Source organism: Dendrobates tinctorius, unplaced genomic scaffold (assembly GCF_039654945.1).
Source record: "Dendrobates tinctorius isolate UK_male_01 unplaced genomic scaffold, ASM3965494v1 ptg000043l, whole genome shotgun sequence".
In the NCBI taxonomy this organism is placed as follows: Eukaryota; Metazoa; Chordata; class Amphibia; order Anura; family Dendrobatidae; genus Dendrobates; species Dendrobates tinctorius.
In genome coordinates, this window is record NW_027361711.1 from 1521264 (window position 1) to 1543383 (window position 22120).

General features: G+C 48.3%; 1 protein-coding gene across 7 annotated transcripts in view; it reads right to left on the reverse strand.

The window, feature by feature from the left end:
* Positions 1-22120, reverse strand: part of HCFC2 (host cell factor C2) — a 128788-nt gene that overhangs the window by 44795 nt on the left and 61873 nt on the right. For 6 of the 7 annotated variants that reach the window (XM_073575139.1, XM_073575140.1, XM_073575142.1 and 3 more), the window contains 2 exons: positions 12533-12673; positions 5025-5210 (listed from right to left, as the gene is read on the reverse strand). In XM_073575139.1, the coding sequence (XP_073431240.1) occupies positions 5025-5210; positions 12533-12673 (327 nt within the window). The remainder of the gene's footprint in view (positions 1-5024; positions 5211-12532; positions 12674-22120) is intronic. The other variant, XM_073575141.1, reaches the window with a different exon arrangement.

A 22120-nucleotide genomic window follows, 5' to 3' on the forward strand; every position in this document is an offset into this window, starting at 1 on the left:
TCTACCAGTGAAGCGCATTTCCGGATGTTTCCAATGTTTTGTAAAAATTCCTTCAAACTCTGTGATTGGAGAACATCCGGGAAGGAAGTTTCACGCTCTTGAAAGAAACAGTTGTCTGGGGGAAGACACCCGTACTCCGTAATATTTGGAGTCTCGTTAACGGCTGATAAGAGGCTGTCGATCATGTCCTGTAGCTGGGAAGTCTGATCTGTGTTGGGCTAAGAATCTGACTTGGTTTCAGCCCCAGGGCCACCTCAGGGGAGGAGTCATGGGATACCGAGGGAATCCTGGAGGAAGTAATAGGGATGAAACACTGCATGAGGAGCTAGATTGAGCCCACTTCTTGGATCTATTCCTTGATCTGCCCTTCTGAGAGAGGTGTTGAGGTGACTGCGAATCGTCCTGAGAAACGTTCAGAGCACTGGTGGCGGCAGACCGGTTAGGTAAGCGTTCTAAGACCAGTACCAGGAACTAAGATGCCTTTGTTACGTCAGATACTGATTGAGAAATAGAAACAGCCCACTCCAGGTAAGGGGGTGTGATTTCATCCCAGGCAGTGGGCTCTTGTGCATGGTGGAAGGGCTTCAAGGTTTGCAAAAGGCTGGAGGTCTGGCCTTTGGGCCACTTCTTTTTGCAGAGGACGCACGCATTGTGAATGATAGTGGTAGAGGGACAAGATTGAGGCTTTCTGGGTTTGGGCATATGTAAAGGAGGAAGAGGAATACTGCTGAGTTGGATTTAGCCAAGAAAAAAGAAAAGAGAAATACAATCTGGACAGAGACTACCCGTTTCTGAATGAGGAGAGCCTTGTCAGTGCCAATCTGTCGGGGCAGGTGCTTCATGCACAATTTGCAGCTGCACCTGGATCAATGCTGCTGACACTGAGTCGTTGTGCGAGAGAGGAAGGGCAGGTACAGACCAGGAGAGTTGTGAAAACTCACTGTATGAGCTGGGTGTTTCAATAGGATGGTGGAAAAAAACTCACGCACGTTGATTGGCAAACCCACCTGATAGGGGTGTGGCGCTCCAGCATGAAGTAGTGCTGGAATAGGCCAAACAAAGCGTGTGGAAGAAGGCTCTCCACATTGAGAGGCGCGCACTGGAGGGAGAAGCAAGATATACAACCGTTCTCGTAGGAGGAAAAGAGCGCAAGCAAATAGACACACGGTGAGTGGATGATGCGCTAGGGGAGGACGCATATCCAAAGGTGAAGGCCATAGGACAAGTCGGGGGCTAAATTACTATGTTTCATAGTGCCCTGTTGCAATGCATCGGGAACAGCATGTAGTAGGCTCAACCGATGCTCCCCCCACAGTAGGGATTGTGGAGAAGAGAGACAATACCTCATGATTCCCCGACTCCTCATTCTCATGTTCAAGGACGACATCCAGAGCCACCCCCGAGATTGTTCACTGGAAACAAATAGCATCCTCCTTTCCTATGCCAGAAGACTGTTGACCCCTAAAAAAGGGGAAAGGTCACCGCAAAGTGACCACAGTCTTCCTCCCAGTCTGTGCTGAGGAGGGGAATGGGAACAAGCAAGGACCGGCCACCTCGAATTACCTTGAAGCACTGTGAAGTAACAGGGGATAGGGTCCTGCCTAGCTGACCAGAGAGTAGACGATGTGGCTGACACCACACTCTTCTCAGTCGCTCGTGTGTGGGTAAACAGAGAAAATACATCCTGTTACCCTGAAAATCTGATGAGAAAAGAAAAATTAATAACACACACACACACACACACACACACACACACACACACACACACACACCAGGGTGACCTGAAAAAAAAAAAAAAATAAAATAAAAATAATAATAATATATGAATCTGGGATCAGATCCAGGTCTGCCTCCTACTGACACTAATCTTTGTTTTACTGAGACCTGGTTGAATGACACCATCCCTGATTGTAGTCTGGATCTAACTGGTTTTGTTATCTACAGAGCTGACCGTGATTGTGTAGCTTCAGGTAAACAAAGGGGGGGTGGGGTATGTCTCTACATCAACACTAGCTGGTGCTGTGATGTTAACATACTGGGAAAAGGTTGCTCTCCAGATCTAGAGTACCTTGCACTCAATTGTAGACCATTTTACGCTCCAAGAGAGTTTTCATCTATGGTTCTGGTTGCAGTATATATTCCCCCTCAAGCATCTGTTAAAGCTGCTATTGGTGAATTAGCTTGCAAAATATCAGAATGGGAGAAAGGATCTCCTGAAGCATTTGTGATCGTAATGGGGGACTTTAACAAAGGAAAACTCAACCTGGATCTCCCTAAATTTACTCAACATATAAACTGCTTCACGAGAGAGAACAATACGCTTGATCACTGCTATACTGTCTTAAAAGGGGCCTACAGGGCAGTGAGGAGAGCAGCAGTGGGCTTTTCAGATCATTGTCTAATTCATTTAATTCCAGCCTACAGGCAAAGGTTGAAAACATCCAAACCTACAGTTTATACAAAGACATGGTCTGAGGAGGCAAAATTGCAACTGCAAGCATGCTTTGAATGCACGGACTGGGAGGTATTCCAGGAAACATGCTCGGGTCTGGATGAATGGGTTGATGCAGTGTGCTCATATATCCGTTTTTGTGAAGACACGTTTATTCCATCCAAATCTGTCCACTTTCGGGGAAACAACAAGCCGTGGTTTACAAATAAAGTCAGGTTGATCCGTAAGAGAAAAGAGGAGGCTTATAAAGCAGGCGATATTACTGAATTCAAGAAACTTAGGAACTCGCTATCTAAAGAGATCAAGTTAGCCAAACACGAGTATGCAAAGATTCTGGAGGAAAGGTTCTCATCAAAAGATACTAGATCTGCATGGAGAGGATTAAGAGAGGTCACCAATTATAAAAGCCACCCCACTATAGTGAACCCCAGCAGAAGTCTGGCAGCAGAGTTAAATGAATTCTACTGCAGATTTGAGGCAAGCTCTACACACAGTGGCTATTCATCTCTAAGCTCCTCAGTCTGTTCATATAAAGATCATTCATTGTGCAACACCCAAGTAGTGATCTCCGAGGCAGAGGTGATACGCATCCTGAAGGGACTTAAGGTCAAAAAGGCACCTGGCCCTGATGGTGTATCTCCAATGTGTCTGAAAGTATGTGCTACCCAGCTTGCCCCTATACTGACAAATATATACAATGTGTCACTGAAAGAGTGCGTTGTACCTCAGTGTTGGAAAAATTCCACAATTATCCCTGTCCCCAAGAAAGTGGGATCCTCTGAGTTGAACGACTATAGACCAGTAGCACTCACATCTGTAGCTATGAAAGTCTTCGAAAGAATTATGATGTCCCACCTGATAAAATTCACGCAGAAGCTATGGGACCCGCTTCAGTTTGGCTATAAGGAGAATCGTTCGGCAAACGACACTGTCAATCTGGCACTGAAGTACATTTTGGATCATACAGATGAACGGCACTCATATGTCCGGATTCTTTTCATGGACTTTAGCTCAGCGTTCAATACCATTGATCCGAATTTACTTCATAAGAAAATGGTAGCTCTTGGAGTCCCTCTCAACTTATGCTTGTGGATTTATAACTTCCTGACAGCCAGGATACAGAGTGTAAAAGTTGGACCATTCACTTCGGACACCTTGGTCACAAACATCGGGGCACCTCAGGGGTGTGTTTTGTCCCCGTTACTGTTTTCTCTCTATACGAATGATTGCATCTCTTCAGCAGACTCAGTAAAAATCTTGAAATTTGCCGATGATATGACACTGATTGGTCTCATCAGGGGAAATGCTGAAGACTTGTATCGGAGTGAGGTGGAAAGAATATGTGACTGGTGTAAAGCCAATAATCTTGTACTCAACACTAAAAAAACTGCTGAGATGGTTGTGGATTTTAGGAAAGATCAACATGAGATACTTCCAATCTACATCCATGACGAAGTGGTTCTTAGGGTCACAGAGACCAAATTCCTTGGTGTTATCATCTCTCATGATCTTAAATGGGGGAAAAACGTGGATGCTGTTATAAGAAAAGCACAACAGAGGATGTTCTTCCTGCGTCAGCTGAAAAGATATGGTTTTTCTAAGAATCTGCTGATCTTATTCTTTAATGCTGTCATCAGATCTGTGATTTGTTCCTCTCTGATAGTCTGGTATGGGGGAGCCACTGCGCATGACAAACTCCGCTTACAAAGGACTTTCAGAACAGCAGAGAGAATTATAGGCTCCCCCCTGCCTAAAATCCAGGATCTTTATGATAAGAGTATTCGATCCCACGCATTGAAAATTTCATCCGATCCCTCTCACCCAGGACACTCCTCATTCCAACTACTCCCTTCAGGACGTCGCTTCAGAGTCCCCAAATGCAGCACCAACCGCCATATGAACAGCTTCTATCCACTCTCTGTTCAACAATTAAATCGTCATGTGTAGACTATATACTGTATCTGTCTTGTTAGATGTTACTTGTTGTATCTGTTGTTATATATTATGTTGCCTCTTTGCCACAAAGAATTCCTTGTATATATGTAATATGTACTTGGCGATAATAAATTTGATTGATTGATTGAAACTAAAACTGACGAGCTTTGTGCCAGTCGGTGGGTGTATGGAGTCAATGTAGTCAGTGTATGGGTGTATGAGTCAATACTTTTTTTTTGCCTAGTGTCAGCCTCCTAGCCACAGCAGCATACAGCCATGGTTACCGGTTCCCCCCAATGAAGCTATAAAGAAAATGGACCACTTTTGGCCAGGTTACAGGTTTTCTTTATAGGCAGGTTATGAGGCTAAGAAGTAGGAACCCTTGGCTGCTGTCAGAAGCTCATGCTCTTTTGACACGTTTTTGTTTTGATTTTTGCCCATACAGGAAAGTGGCTCTCTGCAGTTTTCTATAAACATAGAAATATACTATGAAAGTGTTTTTTTGTCAATGTCTAACATATGCTTATGGAGCCTTCTGTAGAGCTATACATTGGGGAGTACTCCTGACAAACGTCACTAATCTAGCTTAAAAAAAAAAAAAAAAAAACCTCATCTACAAAACAATTTTCCTTTTTACCTTTGTGACTTTTACTGATGAAGGAGCCCCAGGAAATCCAGGGATACAAGTCTTAAACTGAGTGATTTTACTGAAAGGACCGATACCATGTCCATTTATTGCAGCCACTCTAAATCTGTACACACTTCCGGGCCACAGGTCATGTTTCTTCAAGATCATGTAGTCGGAAAAGTCAACATCTCCAGCCTACAAAGAGGAAAATACATAGCAACTAAAAAAATATTGCAATGTTAGTCAGTAGGTATTCCAAGTATACCATGGATCCTAACATTTTAAAAACCAAGGCCTTCATATAGCAGTAATAATGAGCAGCAAGACACATTTACCCCTTCATGACTGGAGGGATTTTCGCTTTTGAGTTTTCGTTTTGCGCTCCCCTCCGTCCCAGAGCCATAACTTTTTTATTTTTGGTCAATATGGCTGGTGTGGGCTTGTTTTTTGCGGGACAGGTTGAACTTCTTAACGATACCATTGGTTTTAACATATCATGTACTGGAAAACGGGAAAAAAAATTCCAAGTGCAGTGAAACTGCAAAAAAGGGCAATCCCACAGTTTTTTGCAGAAATGGTATGATATAGCCCAGCATGGTATATAGCCCCCCCCAGCATGGTATAATACAGCTCAGCATGGTATATAGCCCCCCCAAGCATGGTATAATACAGCCCACCATGGTATATAGCCCCCCCCCCAGCATGGCATGATACAGCCCAGCAGGGTATATAGCCCCCCAGCATGGCATGATACAGCCCAGCATGGTATATAGCCCCCCCAGCATGGCATGATACAGCCCAGCATGGTATATAGCCCCCCAGCATGGTATAATACAGCCCAGCATGGTATATAGCCCCCCCAGCATGGTATAATACAGCCCAGCATGGTATATAGCCCCCCCAGCAAGGTATGATGCAGCCCAGCATGGTACATAGCAGCCCCCCCCCCCCCCAGCATGGCCCCACAGTCCAGTACTCACACTGATTTAAAAACACAACACACTCCTCACCTTCTCCTCGTGCCTGCGTTGCTCCCGACTCCCGTCTCCCCTCCTGCACTGCCTGCCTGGTACACAGTGAGCGCGATGACGTCATCGCGCACCCGCTGTGTCAGAGGCAGAGCGGGGAATGATGGGAGAGGGAGCGTCAGCTGACGCTCTCTCCTCCAGGCTCCATCATTGCCTCCTCCTTCAATGCGGGGAGCGGGCGGAGGGGGGGTTGGAGTCGGCGCTGGGGGCAGGCGGCCCCCCCCTCACAGGGGCCCCTTTGCGTCCCGCAGCGCTGCTCTTCTCATTGCACTACACGTGGCTAATTTGAATTTTGACATAATTAGCCATGCGGTGCTGGAGGCTGAAGGGGCCCCCTCTCCCCCGGGGCCCCCGTGCAATGCACGGTCTGCTCGGGCGGTAGGTCTGCCCCTGTGTCAGTTGTTCAAAACAGACATGCTGGAAAAGGGAGGGTGTCCGATATCAGCATATTATTATGCCCGATGTTGGTAAAGGGTTAAAAAAACTCCTCCATCAGGAAGGCCCAAATGTAATAAATCCATTGACAGCCCACTGATTTCATGCAAGACAAAGCATGCTTACCCTGCCGAGAATATCTGGTCTTCAAAAGAACCATTATTGTGTTAAAGAGCTGTTCCACGGGGGGCGTGGCCTGAGCGGCATGTGAGGAAGACGTGTGCCCGCTGAGCTCCCGCATATACCTGCTTAATTCAGCCGTTCCGTCCCCACAGCACGGCTAGTATAACCCCTGGAGGCTGCACCGGAGACGGTAGACACCGCGGGGCACCGGAGATCGCTGCTTCACCCCAGGATATAGGGAAAAGAGGTCAGAGAAGGGTGGCAGGAGAGGCCGGAGCAGGGAGCCAAGATGGCGCCGCCGCCGCAGCGCGCGCCTTAGAGGAGGCCGCAGAAGACAGCGCGGCTAGGAACAGGGCAGTGGCGGCCAGGCTGCAGCGCTTTGCCCGCACGGCCGAGGCAGAGCAGGAGTCTCTCCAGGACTCTGATATGGACCAGGAGACTGTGGCAGAGGACATGAGCCCGGGAATGGGGGAGGAGGAGGAGGCTGCCCATGCCAGAGTGCAGGGGGGGGGGGAAGGGAGCTGAGCCTAGCTGGAGTGATCTGGTGGAAAGAAATAAACAGCACCTCACAGCCTTGCAACTACAAGTTCCAGACGAGCCCACCAACAAAGATGTAATGCTGGCAGTGGTGCACTGTGGGACTGCGATCTCACATGTCCTGACACAACTGGGCTTTCTGCAGGAGTCCATGCAGACTGTGCGACATGAACTGCACAGTGTTAGAGACAGAACAAGCCAGCTGGAAAAACGTATGGGTGCTGTGGAGAATTCGGCCTCTGACTCAGGACAGCATTGTACAGAGCTCAAGAAGGACATGGCAGCTGTCTGGGCTAAAACTGACGACCTTGAAAATAGATCCAGAAGGAATAATGTTCGTATTGTGGGCATGCCAGAGCGCTGTGAGGGAAAGAATCCTACTGCCTTCATTGAAACATGGCTTAAGGAAAAAGTAGGTGAGGACAATCTAACACACCTATATGCAGTGGAAAGAGCACACAGAGTCCCGACTAGGCCCCCCCTCCCTGGTCATCCACCAAGACCTGTGCTGGCTAAAATCCTCCATTATAGAGATAGAGACGTTATCCTTAGATACTCAAGAGAACACCCTGACCTTACAATAGAAGGATCCAGAGTCTCCTTTTACCCGGACTTTTCGCCGGAAGTTCAGAAGATGAGAGCGAAGTTCACAGACATCAAGAAGCGTCTGAGAGCCTGTGGCGTCAAGTACTCCATGTTTTTCCCGGCTAAACTGCGTGTTGAGGCCTGGAATAAAATCCACTTTTTTCTGGACCCCAGGGAAGCCGTGGACTGGTTGGACCTTAACGAGCGACAGTTGAGGAAGGAGGGGAAGGAGCAGGAATGTGGCTGATGGTATCTTGGCTCGCTCAGTTATTATGGAGCCTTGCGGTTGAAGTCTGCGGTCCTGAGGCAATGGACTGCCTAAGAAGTTATATTTTTGTTTATTCTTATATTACTCTGTTATATGCTGTTTTTTAAGAATTTGTGGTCCTTATGGGGCCTTGGTCTGAATACGGATAAGGAAAAATGCAAAGTGCTGTGGGGTTATATCCTGTCAAATGTGGGTAGTGAAAAGGAACTGAAGCGCCTGCTGAATGGGGTGGAAGGGTTCGACAGCACCCTTACTTGTTGCACCCTTGGTTCAGCCCAAGGAATTGTTGGAGGGTGTTCTTTGGGGGGAGGGGGGAGGGATTAGGTTCAAAATGTCCTTTGGCATACTTGTACATTTCAATATTGGCTATGGTACGGCTGGGGGGGAGATGGTAGGCAATATGCTATGGTACGATAATGGCTGACTTTAAGATACTTAGTTGGAATATCAGGGGGTTAAAGTCGCCGGTAAAACGACAGGCCATATTCTCCTTCATAACGGACCAGAAGCCGGCGGTTGTTTGTTTGCAGGAGACGCTGGGAATCCTGGATAAGAGATGGGTACAGGCGGGCTTTCACTCTACTCATTCCCAATACTCTAGGGGGGTTAGTATATTGATTCACTCCAGGACTCAATTTAAGTGTCACCGGGTGGTGGTGGACACAGAGGGGCAATTTGTTCTTTTATCTTGTACAATCTTTTCTACCCCACTGGTGTTGATATCTATATATATACCTCCACCATATAGCAGTAGAGTTATCTATAAAGTTCTTGCCATTCTGAGAGATTTTCCGGGGGTTCCGCATATGGTGGTGGGAGATTTTAATAATATTCTGGATTCACACTGGGACAGGGGTAGCCATGAACCTTTGAGGCTGGGAGGTAATCTTACGTCATTTGGGGTGCTCGTGCGGGAGATAGCTTTGACCGACTTGTGGAGATGCCGTAACCCTGGTGTCCGTCAATTCTCGTGCTTCTCCTCTACACACTCCTCCCTGTCTCGCATCGATCTGGCCCTGGGTGATGATCTTATGCTGGGAAAAACTTTAGAGGTTAAATATCTGGCGCGAACGGTATCTGATCATTCGCCTGTTTCAGTCATGCTTGAGGGGGCGGGAACAGGAGGAGTGATAGACCTCTCTGGCGCCTCAACCCGTTTTGGCTGCAGCTAATCGATAAGAATAACGGCTTTATCCCTGAGTTGCAGGAATATCTTAGTTTTAATAGAGGCTCGACTTCTAGTGGGATCGTCTGGGAGGCCTTAAAGGCGTACTTAAGGGGAATGTACATACGAGAGATTTCTAAAATAAAGACCGCCTCCAGGGCAAAATCACAACTTGTATTCAGGGAACTGGAAGATGCGGAAAGGGCCCTTGCAACACAGAGCACACCTGCCACTCGGAAGCGGTTGGGGGAGGCGCAGTCAAAAGGTGACCAAACAGACATTAGAGGCGGCGGCGCAAAAACGGCTGTTTCAATCTACTAAATATTTTGAGAGTGGGGAAAGTGTGGGGCATTTGCTTTCTGTCGTGACATCGGCACAGAGAGGGTCTGCGACTATAGTGGGTCTTCAGGATGTGAATGGGCGACTACTCACTGACGCACCGGGGATTTTAAAAATTCTGGAGACTTTTTATGCTGACTTATATTCCTCACATGCTAGGGCCCCGACAGAGGATGTTGTTGCCTTTTTGGAGGCTGCCAATCTCCCAAGGCTGACTCCTGAGGACAGACACTTTCTAGATAGACCTCTAAGTCTGGACGAGTTGGAGGAGGCTCTGGGAACCATGTCCAATGGTAAGGCACCTGGGGTAGATGGGTTGCCAGCTGAGGTGTACAAACGGTATAGAACGGTGTTGCTCCCTGCTCTATTGACAGTGTTTAATGATACTTTGGAACGGGGTGTTCTCCCACCGTCTATGCGAGAAGCTGTCATTGCCGTGCTGTTGAAGAAGGATAAGGATCCAACTCTGCCCGCGTCATATAGGCCCATCTCCCTGTTGACGCTAGACATTAAACTTTTAGCGAAGGTCCTGGCCATTCGACTCTCAAAAGTAGTAGCTGTGTTAATACACCCCGATCAGACGGGGTTTATGCCCAACAAATCGACGGCTATGAATATTAGGAGATTATACCTGAATATGCAGGTGAGGGCTGATAATGCCGGGAAGAGGGTGGTTCTGTCCCTAGACGCCGCTAAGGCATTTGATAGTGTGGAGTGGGACTATTTATGGGCGACGCTTCACTGTATGGGCTTTGGCCCGGGCTTTATTGGCTGGGTCAAGCTCTTGTACTCGGAGCCGAGTGCTCGGCTGAGGGCTAATGGTCAGTTGTCTGACCCTTTTTCACTTCATAGAGGAACAAGGCAGGGATGCCCTTTATCCCCGCTGCTGTTTGCTCTCGCGGTGGAGCCATTGGCCTCGAGGATAAGATCGGATGCTGGCATAGAGGGATTCCGGTATGGGGAGCAGGAGGAGAAGGTAGCATTATATGCGGATGACCTGTTGTTATTTTTAGCGGATGCGGACAGATCATTACAAAACACGATGACACTTCTTGGGGCGTTTGGGGAGGTCTCGGGTCTGGTTATTAACTGGGAGAAGTCTGCGCTCCTCCCACTGGACTCAAGCTCCTGCAGTGTGGTAGGTGTGCCGGTTGCAACGTCCCTCCAATATTTGGGCATAAGAATATCCAATAAGCTAACAGACTATGAGAGCCTAAATCTTGTTCCGCTGTTGGACAGGATCAAACAGAAGGTTAAGGCCTGGGCAAAGTTACACCTCTCTGTTGAGGGAAGAGTGAAACTGTTGAAGATGGTAGTTATGCCGCAACTCATATGTCCTCCATAACTCCCCTGTCTGGCTTCCCCAGAACAGGTTTCATAAAATTAATATGATTTTTAGAGAGCTCATCTGGCTAAAACAAGGCGCGAGAATTAAACTTGAACACTTGCAAAAACCTAAAGAAGAGGGGGGACTTGCGTTGCCCAACCCATGGCTTTATTTTCTGTCTTCCCAATGCCAGCATGTAGCGGGAGGAATGGAGGGCGAGTTGGTGGATTTAGTGGGAGGTCAGAAGATCCTTCAATTCCTAGTGGGTCGAGGATCACTGGTGTCGAGTCTGGAGTAGGGTAGATTTCGATCCCTTGCACTCAGGTTCCCTACGGTGCTTCTAATGGTTAGGGTATGGGATAAGCTGAGGCAGCTGAGAGGAATACGCGGTCTTACAAAGTACTCCCCCATATGGGACAATCAGCATTTGCCATGCATGAAAACGATCAGAGGCTTTGCTCACTGGAGGCGGATTGGCATATGGTGGGTGTCGCAGCTGGTGGAGGGAGGGGGTCTTTAAAACTTTTGAGCAATTGGGACGGGAATTTCCCCTCCAACGCTCTATGTTTTATCAATATTTGCAGCTGCGTCACGCGTATATGGTGCAGAGCAAAAAAGTTGACCTAACCGTACACCACGACGTCATTGTCAATAGGCTTGGTATGCAGGGGTCCACCAGGGGACTGATCTCGATGGTGTATGGTGGCTTACTTGGACAGGTCCTGTCAAGGCATCCTATTGGTGCACTGACAAAGTGGGAACAACAGCTGGGTACGATATCAGCGGAACAGTGGGACTCGATTCTACAGATGATTCCCAGATTATCTCTTAGTGAGCCTGGCCGCCTGTCTCAGCTATATATCCTCTATAGGACATACAGGTCTCCCGAATGGTTGTTCAGTAGAGGGTTGCGGTTGGATTCGAGGTGCCCCAGGTGCACGATGGATAATGCGGACATTTTACATATGATGTGGACATGCTCTTGCCTGCAGATATTCTGGATCGTGGTCCTTAGCCTTATACACTTGGTCACGGGACAGGATATTCCCAGGGACCCCACGATTTGTGTTTTGGGTTATGTTGATGAGGTGGGAGGGGATCAATACCTTAAAATTGCTGTGGCCAGAATGCTATTTGTGGCCCGAAAGCTGATCGCTTATCACTGGATTTCTGCCAAAATCCCCTCAAGAAAAGAATACATTAATAGGTTGAACCAAATATTATATAGGGAAAAGTTTGTGTACCTCAGGAGGGGTGTGCCGCATATTTTTGGGAAAATATGGGAGGGATGGTTGAAGGTTCCCGGCCTGGCTGCCTCAAATCTCTTAGATTAATGAGTGGGCCCTGGGGGTGGTCTCCTGTCGGTTGCTAATCGTCATTTCTCATATGATATGGTTGTGTGATGGAATTGGGTTTATTCGCTATGTACCAGTCCATATGCCATCGGACAAAGGGAGGGGATGTTTGACATGTTGTAAGTTGTACATGCCTGTCATTTCTAAAACTTTTAATAAAAACCATCTGATTAAAAAAAGAGCTGTTCCACTCTTTTTTTTTTTTTAATTATTTTAGGTCATGTTTTTATGTTTTTTTTCCAGGTGGGTCTGATTTTAAAAGCACCTAAAAAAAAAAAAAAAAAGTTACCTAGAATATACTAATGGATACATTAGTGGCTGTAGCCTTCTAGAGCAGAAAATACATGGTTAGTACCTTGTTGGTTGAACTCTGATTGCTGTCTGGAAGTAAAAAGAAGTGTGTGACCACAGCACTATTGCTTTGGAAGATACCGACATCGTACCACTGCCTCCATCCATTCTTCAGTGCAGTCTGTTCTCCACTCTGACCATTCGTCTGCAAGCAAACCATAAAAGAACACCCTTAGGAAGTTTATCCATAGTTTTTGTTTACTATTGGTTTCAGGAATGGACAGTATGGTTTGGTTCTCTTAGGGTATGTGAACACGTTGCAGATTATTCTGTGGAATCTTCTGCACAAAATCCGCATCTCTTGGCAGAAATCGCAGTTGAAAACACTTGCTGATTTAATGTGGATTTCAATTAGTTTTTGTTGTGCGGATTTGTTAGGTGGTACTGAGAATGGATTCGGTCTGTGAATTTTCTCAGTTGTGGAGAGAGAGAGAGAATATTTTCAAACATGTCCTACAAAACGCTGGTGCGGAACCGCAAAAAGAATTGACATGCTGCGGAAAAAAAGCCGCTGCAAATCTGCGTGGATTTTTCCGCAGCATGTGCACAGCGGTTCTTCATTTACCATAGATTAGAAGGTTATTATGTGTTAGGCCTGTTTCACACATCAGTTTTTGTGTTCAGTCAAAATCCGCTAAAATGGCGGACAGCGGATCAGTTTCTGAACTGACCACAACGTTTGTCACCGGACCGTTATTTTAACGGATCTGTGAAAGGAAGAATTTTAAAGGAACCGCTGCCTAGGAGAGAGAGGAAGATTTTTTCCAGCCGCCAGAACAGAGTTTAGGGTTAAATTTCCAGCTGAGTGAAGTCTTTCAGCCATGCGCAGTGAGAAGTGCGGATCCTGCCGCCCGAAAAAACGTTACATGCTCCGTTCGGGCATGTCGGCGGATGTCAAAATTTTGGCGGATCCGCAAAAAAACGGATCCAACGGATAGCCATCTGTCAAGATCTGCCGATAATGCAACTCAATGGGAAAAAAAAAAAAAACGGATCCGCCAAGCAAAATGGCGGATACGTTTGTTTTTTTTGCAAAACGGCGGATCTTGACTGATGGACAAAAACTGATGTGTGAAACAGGCCTAAGCGCACACGTTTGCTGAATAAGCAAATTAGAATTGGTTTGATATTTATTTATTTTACTCATTTATATAGCGTCATTAATTCCACAGCGCTTTACAGACATTATCATCACTGTCCCCGATGGGGGTTCACAATCTAGATTCCCTATCAGTATGTCTCTGGAATGTGGGAGGAAACCGGAGATCCCAGAGGAAACCCACGCAAACATGGGGAGAACATACAAACTCCTTGCAGATGTTGTCCTTTGTGGGATTTGAACCCGGGACCCCAGCGCTGCAAGGCTGCAGTGCTAACCACTGAGCCACCGTGCCGCCCTATTACGCTTCTTGTTACATTTACTAACACTGACAAACTATATATACACAGATAACTGGACAGATCATTGGACCTGTTAATCCCTGTTGTTAGACTGACTGAACGGGTTTGTAAATTCTCTTTTGGGCTGTATGTGCCCAAATCTACGGCCACTCTGATGTGAAAGGGTGCACAGTTTCGCTTCAAAATCATGCAGCCACTGGGCATCATGGTGGGCAGACGTTCAGGCACAAGTAGCCCCAGAGTGCCCTCTTGCTCCCGTGTCGTAAGAACACTATTGCGGAGCCAAAATGTTACGTCCTGGGGGTGTATAAAACAGGATTTTTGGGTTGCTTACCGTAGAATCTGTTTCTCGGAGCCTTCATTGGGGGACACAGAAACCATGGGTGTATGCTGCTGCCACTAGGAGGCTGACACTATGCACAAAAAAAAAGGTTAGCTCCTCCTCCGCAGTACACCCCACTGACCGGCACTAATTTCCTCAGTTAGTGAGAAAGCAGTAGGAGAAGTAACAAAATAGGGTTAAAACAGAACAGACAACTGAACTGTAACCAACAATCAATATAAGAACAGTAGTTGCAGAACATGGGAGGGTGCTGTGTCCCCCAATGAAGGCTCCGAGAAACAGATTTTACGGTAAGCAACCCAAAAATCCTGTTTTCTCTATCGCTTCATTGGGGGACACAGAAATCATGGGATGTCCCAAAGCAGTCCCTGGGGAGGGAGAAGCAAACTTCCATTAGGTCTGAGAACTCACCACCGCCGCCTGCAAGATCCTTCTGCCTAGGCGGGCGTCCGCCGAAGCGTAGGTGTGGACCTTGTAAAATTTGGCAAACGTGTGGATCGAAGACCAGGTTGCAGCTTTGCAAAGCTGCAGTGCGGAGGCTCTGTGGCGCACCGTCCAGGAGGCACCCACTGCCCGGGTAGAGTGAGCTCTAATTCCAGGAGGGGGCACTCAATGCTTGACCCGGAAGGCTTCCAAAATTGCCCATCTGATCCAGCGAGCAATAGTAGCCTTGGAGGCCGGCTGACCTTTACGCGCACCATCTGGAATGATGAAAAGTGAGTCTGTCTTCCGCAAGGGAGTCGTCCTAGTTAGGTAGACCTTCATCGCCCTGACCAGGTCTAGCTTGTTCAAGGAGCGCTTGAGCGGGTGGAATGGACCCGGACAAAAGGACGGGAGAACAATGTCCTCATTTAGGTGGAAAGTGGACACCACCTTAGGCAGGAAGGAAGGCGGGGGGCCGCAGGACCACCTTATCCTGGTGGAGCACTAAGAAAAGGGGGCGACAAGAAAGGGCCGCCAATTCCGACACGCGCCGGATGGAGGTGATGGCCACCAGAAAGGCTACTTTCCAAGAGAGAAGAGATAGGCAAACTTCCCTGAGAGGTTCAAAGGGTGAACCTTGTAGAGCCTCCAGAACCAGATTGAGATCCCATGGATCAACAGGAGCGCGGTACGGAGGTACCGCATGAGCCACTCCCTGAAGAAAAGTCTTGACCTGCGGTCGGGAGGCCAACGTCTTCTGGAAAAGGATGGAAAGCGCCGAGAATTGACCCTTTAAGAGCTGAGGGCAAGGCCCGCATCTAAGCCTGCCTGGAGGAACGCCAGGATAGAAGGGAGTGAAAAGGACATGGGCGGAATGTCATTGGCCTCGCACCAAGTTTAATAAGCCCTTCCACGTGCGATAATAAATTTTGGAAGACGATGGCTTTCTAGCCCGGATCATGATGTGGATAACCCGATCCGAAAACCCTGACCGTTTCAGAACTGCGGTCTCAACAGCCACACCGTTAAATTGAATGGCAGAGAATTGGGGTGGCAGATTGGACCATGAGACAGCAGATCTGCTCTGTCTGGAAGCTTCCAGGGGGCGTCCGCGAGAGGGTTGACGATGTCCGCGAACCAAGACCTTCTGGGCCAATCCGGAGCGATGAGGATGACTGGTACCCCTTCCGCCTTGATTTTCTTCAACAGCTTGGGAAGAAGAGGAAGGGGAGGAAACAGATAGGGGAGCTTGAACTGAGACCAGGGAATGGTCAGAGCATAGGCGCCCACTGCGAGAGGGTCTCGGGCCCTGGATACGAATTGCGGAACCTTCCTGTTCAGGCGAGACGCCAGCAGATCTACGTCCGGCGTCCCCCAACGACGGCAAAGCTGATGGAAGACGTCTGGATGTAAGGACCTCTCCCGCCGCGAGACCCTCGCGGCTGAGAAAATCGGCGGCCCAGTTGTCCACGCCGGGAATGTGTACCGCGGATATCGCTGGGACTGATACCTCTGCCCAGTGGAGAATCTTGGACACTTCCGCTAGTGCCGAGAAAATTAGTGTCCCCTCTTGGTGGTTGACGTATGCCATCGCTGTGGCACTGTGTCTGAATCCGGATCGGCAGACCCATTAGAAGCCTTTCCCAGTGAATGAGAGACAGATAAATCGCCCGTATCTCAAGGACGTTGATCGGCAGAGTTGTCTCGAGTCGACCACCGACCCTGAACAGTCCGATTGCGAAACACTGCACCCCAGCCGCGAAGGCTGGCGTCCGTTGTCACAATCTGCCAGTGAATCGGAAGGAATGACCGGCCCAGGGAAATAAGAGGTGACGTCAGCCACCAATTAAGGGACTGTTTGACCTGAGACGAGAGGCGAATTGGATGATCCAGGGAAAAGACAGACCTGTTCCACTGAGACAGGATGGCCTGTTGAAGCGGTCTCGAGTGGAATTGAGCAAAGGGAATTGCTTCAGCCATCTCCACCATCTTTCCCAAGACTTTCATGGCAGACCAGAAAGATGGAAGCTGGGGGCTCTGCAGCGATCGTACAGCTCGTCGAAGAGAGCTCCTCTTCTCTTCGGGGAGAAAGACCCTTGATCGACGGGTGTCGAACAATAAGCCTAGAAACACAAGACGTTGAGTCGGAACAAGACAGGACTTCCTTTTGTTTACGAGCCACCCGAATCTGGACAGGGTGTCGAGAACGATGGTAAGACTTTGGTGAGCCTGGGAAAAAGACAAGAGCTTTGATTAGAATGTCGTCGAGGTATGGAAAGAGGACTGAGACCTCTGAGCCTCAACAGGGCCATCACCGCAGCCATGATCTTTGTAAACACTCTGGGCGCGGTGGCGAGACCGAACGGCGGAGCAACAAACTGGTAGTGGTCCTGATGAATGGCGAAACACAGGAATCTCTGATGCCCGGGAGAGATGGGAACATGCAGATAGGCATTTTGAATGTCTATTGAGCACATGAATTCTTGCGCCTCCATGGAAGCGATTACTGAACGAAGGGACTCCATCCTGAAATGTCGCAGGTCCCTTTTGTTCAGTAATTTGAGATCCAAAGTAAAAAACAAGGGAGGGGGCGCAGACATAGGGCTTCACCTGGTATAAATCAATGAAAAAAGTACTCTGAAGTACTCACCCTTTATAGGTTGTGTTCAGACACAACCACTCAACATTTTTTGCAGATGTATAGCTGCTGCAGAGCTCGTGCAGGTGGAAACGTCCACTAAGAATCACAAGTTGAGGATCAAGAAAAGCACTTCTGAGCAACCGCGCTGCTACAGTGACACGAATTCTTCAGAAATCCATATAGATATTTCAAGTTCTTTATTAAATGTACTACAAAAACTACGCGTTTCGAGGAGACAAACCGCACCTCTTCTTCAGGTTACAGTACAGAGTTGTAATCGGTCTATACAAGTGATAGCTTTATATGCTGTGAGGACATGGCCCCCCGTCGTAAGAAAAGGGCGTCAACCCACACATGTTGCACATAAAGATATTTAAGAAGAAAAACAAAAACAGGCAAAATAACATATATATCAAAAAACAACGCGTAGTTTTTGTAGTACATTTAATAAAGAACTTGAAATATTTATATGGATTTCTGAAGAATTCGTGTCACTGTAGCAGCGCGGTTGCTCAGAAGTGCTTTTCTTGATCCTCAACTTGTAATTTGAGATCCAGAATGGGCCGAACCGCGCCGCCTTTTTTCGGCACTACAAACAGGTTTGAGTAAAACCCTGTGAATAGTTCTGTTTCGGGAACGGGCACAATCACCCCAGAACTGAGAAGAGAGGTGATGGATGCAAAGAAACCCAGAACTAAACCGGGGTCTTTTGGAGGTCTGGACTCGAAGAAGCGATCCCGGGGCCGAGAAACGAACTCTATCTTGTATCCTGAGGATACAACTTCCGTGACCCAAGCATCTTCCACCGAGGCAAGCCAGAGGTCTCTGAAGAAAAGGAGTCGGCCGCCCAGTTGTGAAGGCGCCTCGGAACTTTGTTGATAGTCATGCCGATGTGGACCATCCAGTTCAGGACCTGGAGGATCTGCTCTGGGAGGAGTGAGATCGCCAGGAGGGAGTGGGCCTAAAGGAGACCTTCTTCCTATCCTGGCGGACTTGCGGCCTTTGTTGGTTGTAAAAGGGTTCTGCAGTCGCGAAGTGGTGGAAAGACCGAAAGGGCCGAAACTGACGCCTTGGAGGGGGTCTATGAGGCTTAGCCTGAGGGAGAAGAGAGCTTGTGCCTCCAGTGGCGTCTTTAATAATCTGGTCCAGCTGGGATCCGAAGAGACGCACTCCCTGAAAAGGCAGATTGGTAAGGGACTTTTTTTATGACAAATCCGCCTGCCATGCCTTAAGCCAAATTGTACGCCGTATTGCCACTACGTTGCTTGAGCTGCGCAAGACGCGGCATCTAAGGAGGCAGAGACCAAATATTCCCCTGCATGGAAAATCTGGTTGGCTAGCTCGGCCAGTCGCTCTGGTTGGGCCCTATCAAGAATGCCTTGGCGGAGATCCTCCGCCCAAGTAGCTATGGCTTTTGCTAGCCAAGTGGAAGCAAAGACCGCGCTTAGCACCGCCGCAGCCGCTTCGAATGCTGACTTTGCTAAGGATTCTATGATCCTGTCGTTAGAATCCTTGAGAGACGCCACACCTGAAATCGGAAGAACCGTGTTGTTAGATAATCTGGAAACAGGAGCGTCTACAGAAGGGGAAGCCGACCAATTGTCGGTGAGCTCTTGAGAAAATGGATACAGCACGCCAAGACGTTTCCCTCTTTGAAAACGCCTAGTTGGATTTTCTCTTTTCCTGGTAAGGAGCTTGTTAAACTCAGAGTGAGAAGCGAAGACTCTGAAAGGTGCTTCCACCCGTCTGAACGAAACCTCCTGATCTGAGGATTTCGCAGGGGAGTCTGTGATCTCGAAAGTGTGTTTGATCGTTGCAATGAGGTTCTGTACCGTAACCTTTATATCTGCGATATGGTCCGAATCCAGCTCTAAAACCCCTTCGAATGGCGCATCCATCCGAGAACGCTTCGCCTGACTCAGGTGAAGAGGCACGGGAAGGAGACTGCTGGGAAGGACTACAGTTAGGATGGCTTGTTTCACCTGCATGGAGAGCTCCTTTGACCGTTGATTCCCTCACAGCAAAACCTTCCAAATGCAAGCACCATACCTCAAATCAACTCCAGGCCTTTTATCTGCTTAATTGAGAATGACATAACGAAGGGATTGCCCACACCGGTCCATGAAATAGCCTTGGAGTCAATTGTCCAATTACTTTTGATCCCTTTAAAAACAGGGTGGCACATGTTAAGGAGCTGAAACTCCTAAATCCTTCATCCAATTTTAATGTGGATACCCTCAAATAAAAGCTGAAAGTCTGAACTTCAACTGCATCTGAATTGTTTTGTTTAAAATTCATTGTGGTAATGTCTAGAACCAAAATTAGAAAAATGATGTCTGTCCAAATATATGTGGACCCAACTGTATGTGGTGAGATCGGGCGCAGGCAGGATTCCAGCTGGAGATCCTGCCTAGGGCTTTTACGGCACACGCTGGCTGGCTCAGATGGAGCCTCTTGTGACCTACTGGATCCTGCAGAAGTGTCCAGGGGCAACTTATCAAGAACGGCCACTAGGGACTGAGACACCCTGGTGAGATCCGCTACCGATTGTGAAAGAAGCCCACCCAGGAATTGGGGATTCACTCTCACGTGGAGCAATAGGGGGCTCCTGGGCGGCAGGCTCAATGGGATTGCTGCAGTCGAGGCAGAGGGGAGTGGACTGACCTGAGGGAAGTTTGCGTTTGCAAGAAGAACATGCAAAGTACTTGACCAGGGTGCCAGTGGAGGAAGCAGGACGACGAGCACGATCAGGCTTAGGGTTAGACATAATGAAGGAAAGTCACTGAAGCAGTGCCGGAAGGTTGGGGGACAGGAGGCAGAGGAGAGTGTCAGTCTGCAGTTGCAGAGCTACTCACGGTCCGGTGTCCTGTAGATGCTTCCAGCACGTGACGCTGCGCAGCTCGTCTGAATCTGCAGGGCCACAGATAGAGGAGACGGAGTCCGGCTGACAGGCTGAGAAAATGGAGGCAGCCTGAAAGGAGCGGGAAGTAAAAGCACGCGTTTTCCTGAGGAGACAGTGAGGAGTGGGCGGGACTAAGCGCAGTAAGGAGGACGAAGATGGCGCCGCCTGCTGCCAATACGCAAACCGGAGTGGGTGGGCTGAGGAGCGCAGACACCGAGGGAGAGAGCGGTGGGTGGGCCTAAAACGGGCAGGCAGAGAAGCCCGCCTAAGGAAGAAGGCGGGGGCGTGGCCGCGATGCCGAGCAAGGCCCAAACTGAAGCTGGGGCCTGGAGTAAATGCGGCGGCCGCCGGGGAGCGTGGGGTGGCGCAGAGGTAACGCTGCGCTGTCGCGGTGACCGCTTCTGAAAGGATCCATGCCTGCAGCCCGGCTGCCTAGCTGAAATTAGATAAGTGCAGCCGGGGAGGGGGGGCAGGGTGAAGAAGAGGTGCTGATGGAGCAGTGATTCCTAGGAGACATGCCATTCCGGGGCCCCATACTTACCTACCTGATCCTGTAGTCCAAGGTGGTAGACAGACCTGCAGAAAAGGGTACCTTCATCATCCAGAGAAGGCTGTCCGCGTCTCTTCCAGACCGACAGGCTCTGGTGGGCGAGTGGGTGGGAGACGGGGGGCGAGGACCAGACAGGAGGCCCTGACACGCATCCGTGGTAGAGGCTTGTGGTCCTGTTGTGGAGAGCTATGAGGATACGGGGTGGCAGTACACGCCATACTCAGTCTCTTTGTGGGACTACAGATGTGACCATTCACTCTGTATCCCTCCGGAAAAAACCTGCAAAGAAACGACGCACACTGAGGTAGATATGGGTCTAATGAAAGACCCGTGTCCACCTCCTACTGACACTAAGCTAAACTGAGGAAATTAGTGCCGGTCGGTGGGGTGTATACTGCGGAGGAGGAGCGGACCTTTTTTTTTTGTGCATAGTGTCAGCCTCCTAGTGGCAGTAGCATACACCCATTGTTTCTGTGTCCCCCAATGAAGCGATAGAGAAATCCCATTAAAAAGGTCTTTTTGTTCAATTTACATAATACATAGGTACAGTGCTGTGCAAATTAATTGGGACAAAGCATTTTTTTTAAGTAAAATCGTAAGTTGGTTACCAGTCAGTGATTCAAAACAGTTTTAACTGCTTTGAGCAGGCACTCACACCTGTTCAAAGCAGTTAAAACTGGTTTGAATCACTGACTGGTAACCAACTTACAATTTTACTTAAAAAAATGCTTTGTCCCAATTAATTTGCACAGCACTGTATTTAACAACTTTTTTTACCCTTGAAAGTCAGATGTAACTGAAAGGGCATTGGCAAAAAGGTGTCCAACTGAGAAGAGCAAATTGTCCAAGGGACTTGTCCTCAGCTTAACCTCTACTGCCTTAATAAAATAGCATTGTATTTTTTTTATTTTTTCATTTCATTAGCCATAGCTACATGTACAGTAAATGTATTAAAATACTTGCCGATCGTTATCTACTATTTAACGCACCGTACAGGTCCTCTTCTGCACCACCTGACCACAGATGTGACTTGCCGGCTGGCACATCATCTGTGTGGTCTGGAAGATACTTTCTTAATGTGATACTATGAGTGTCTCGATAAGAGTCTCACAGACTTGCATTAAAGTGTTTTTGTTTTTTTTTTTACTACTTCCCAGCCTCAAGGAATCTTGTCTGTTTAGGAACTCACACATTCCTGCTGATTTGGACCAGCGGCATTGTTGCACCACTGAAGCCAACTATATACTCTCCGATACTGCAAGCAGAGGGAGCTTTGCCTCTGTAGCACCGCACTAAAGCTGACCAGGATTAGATGCTAACAGTGTGCTCCAG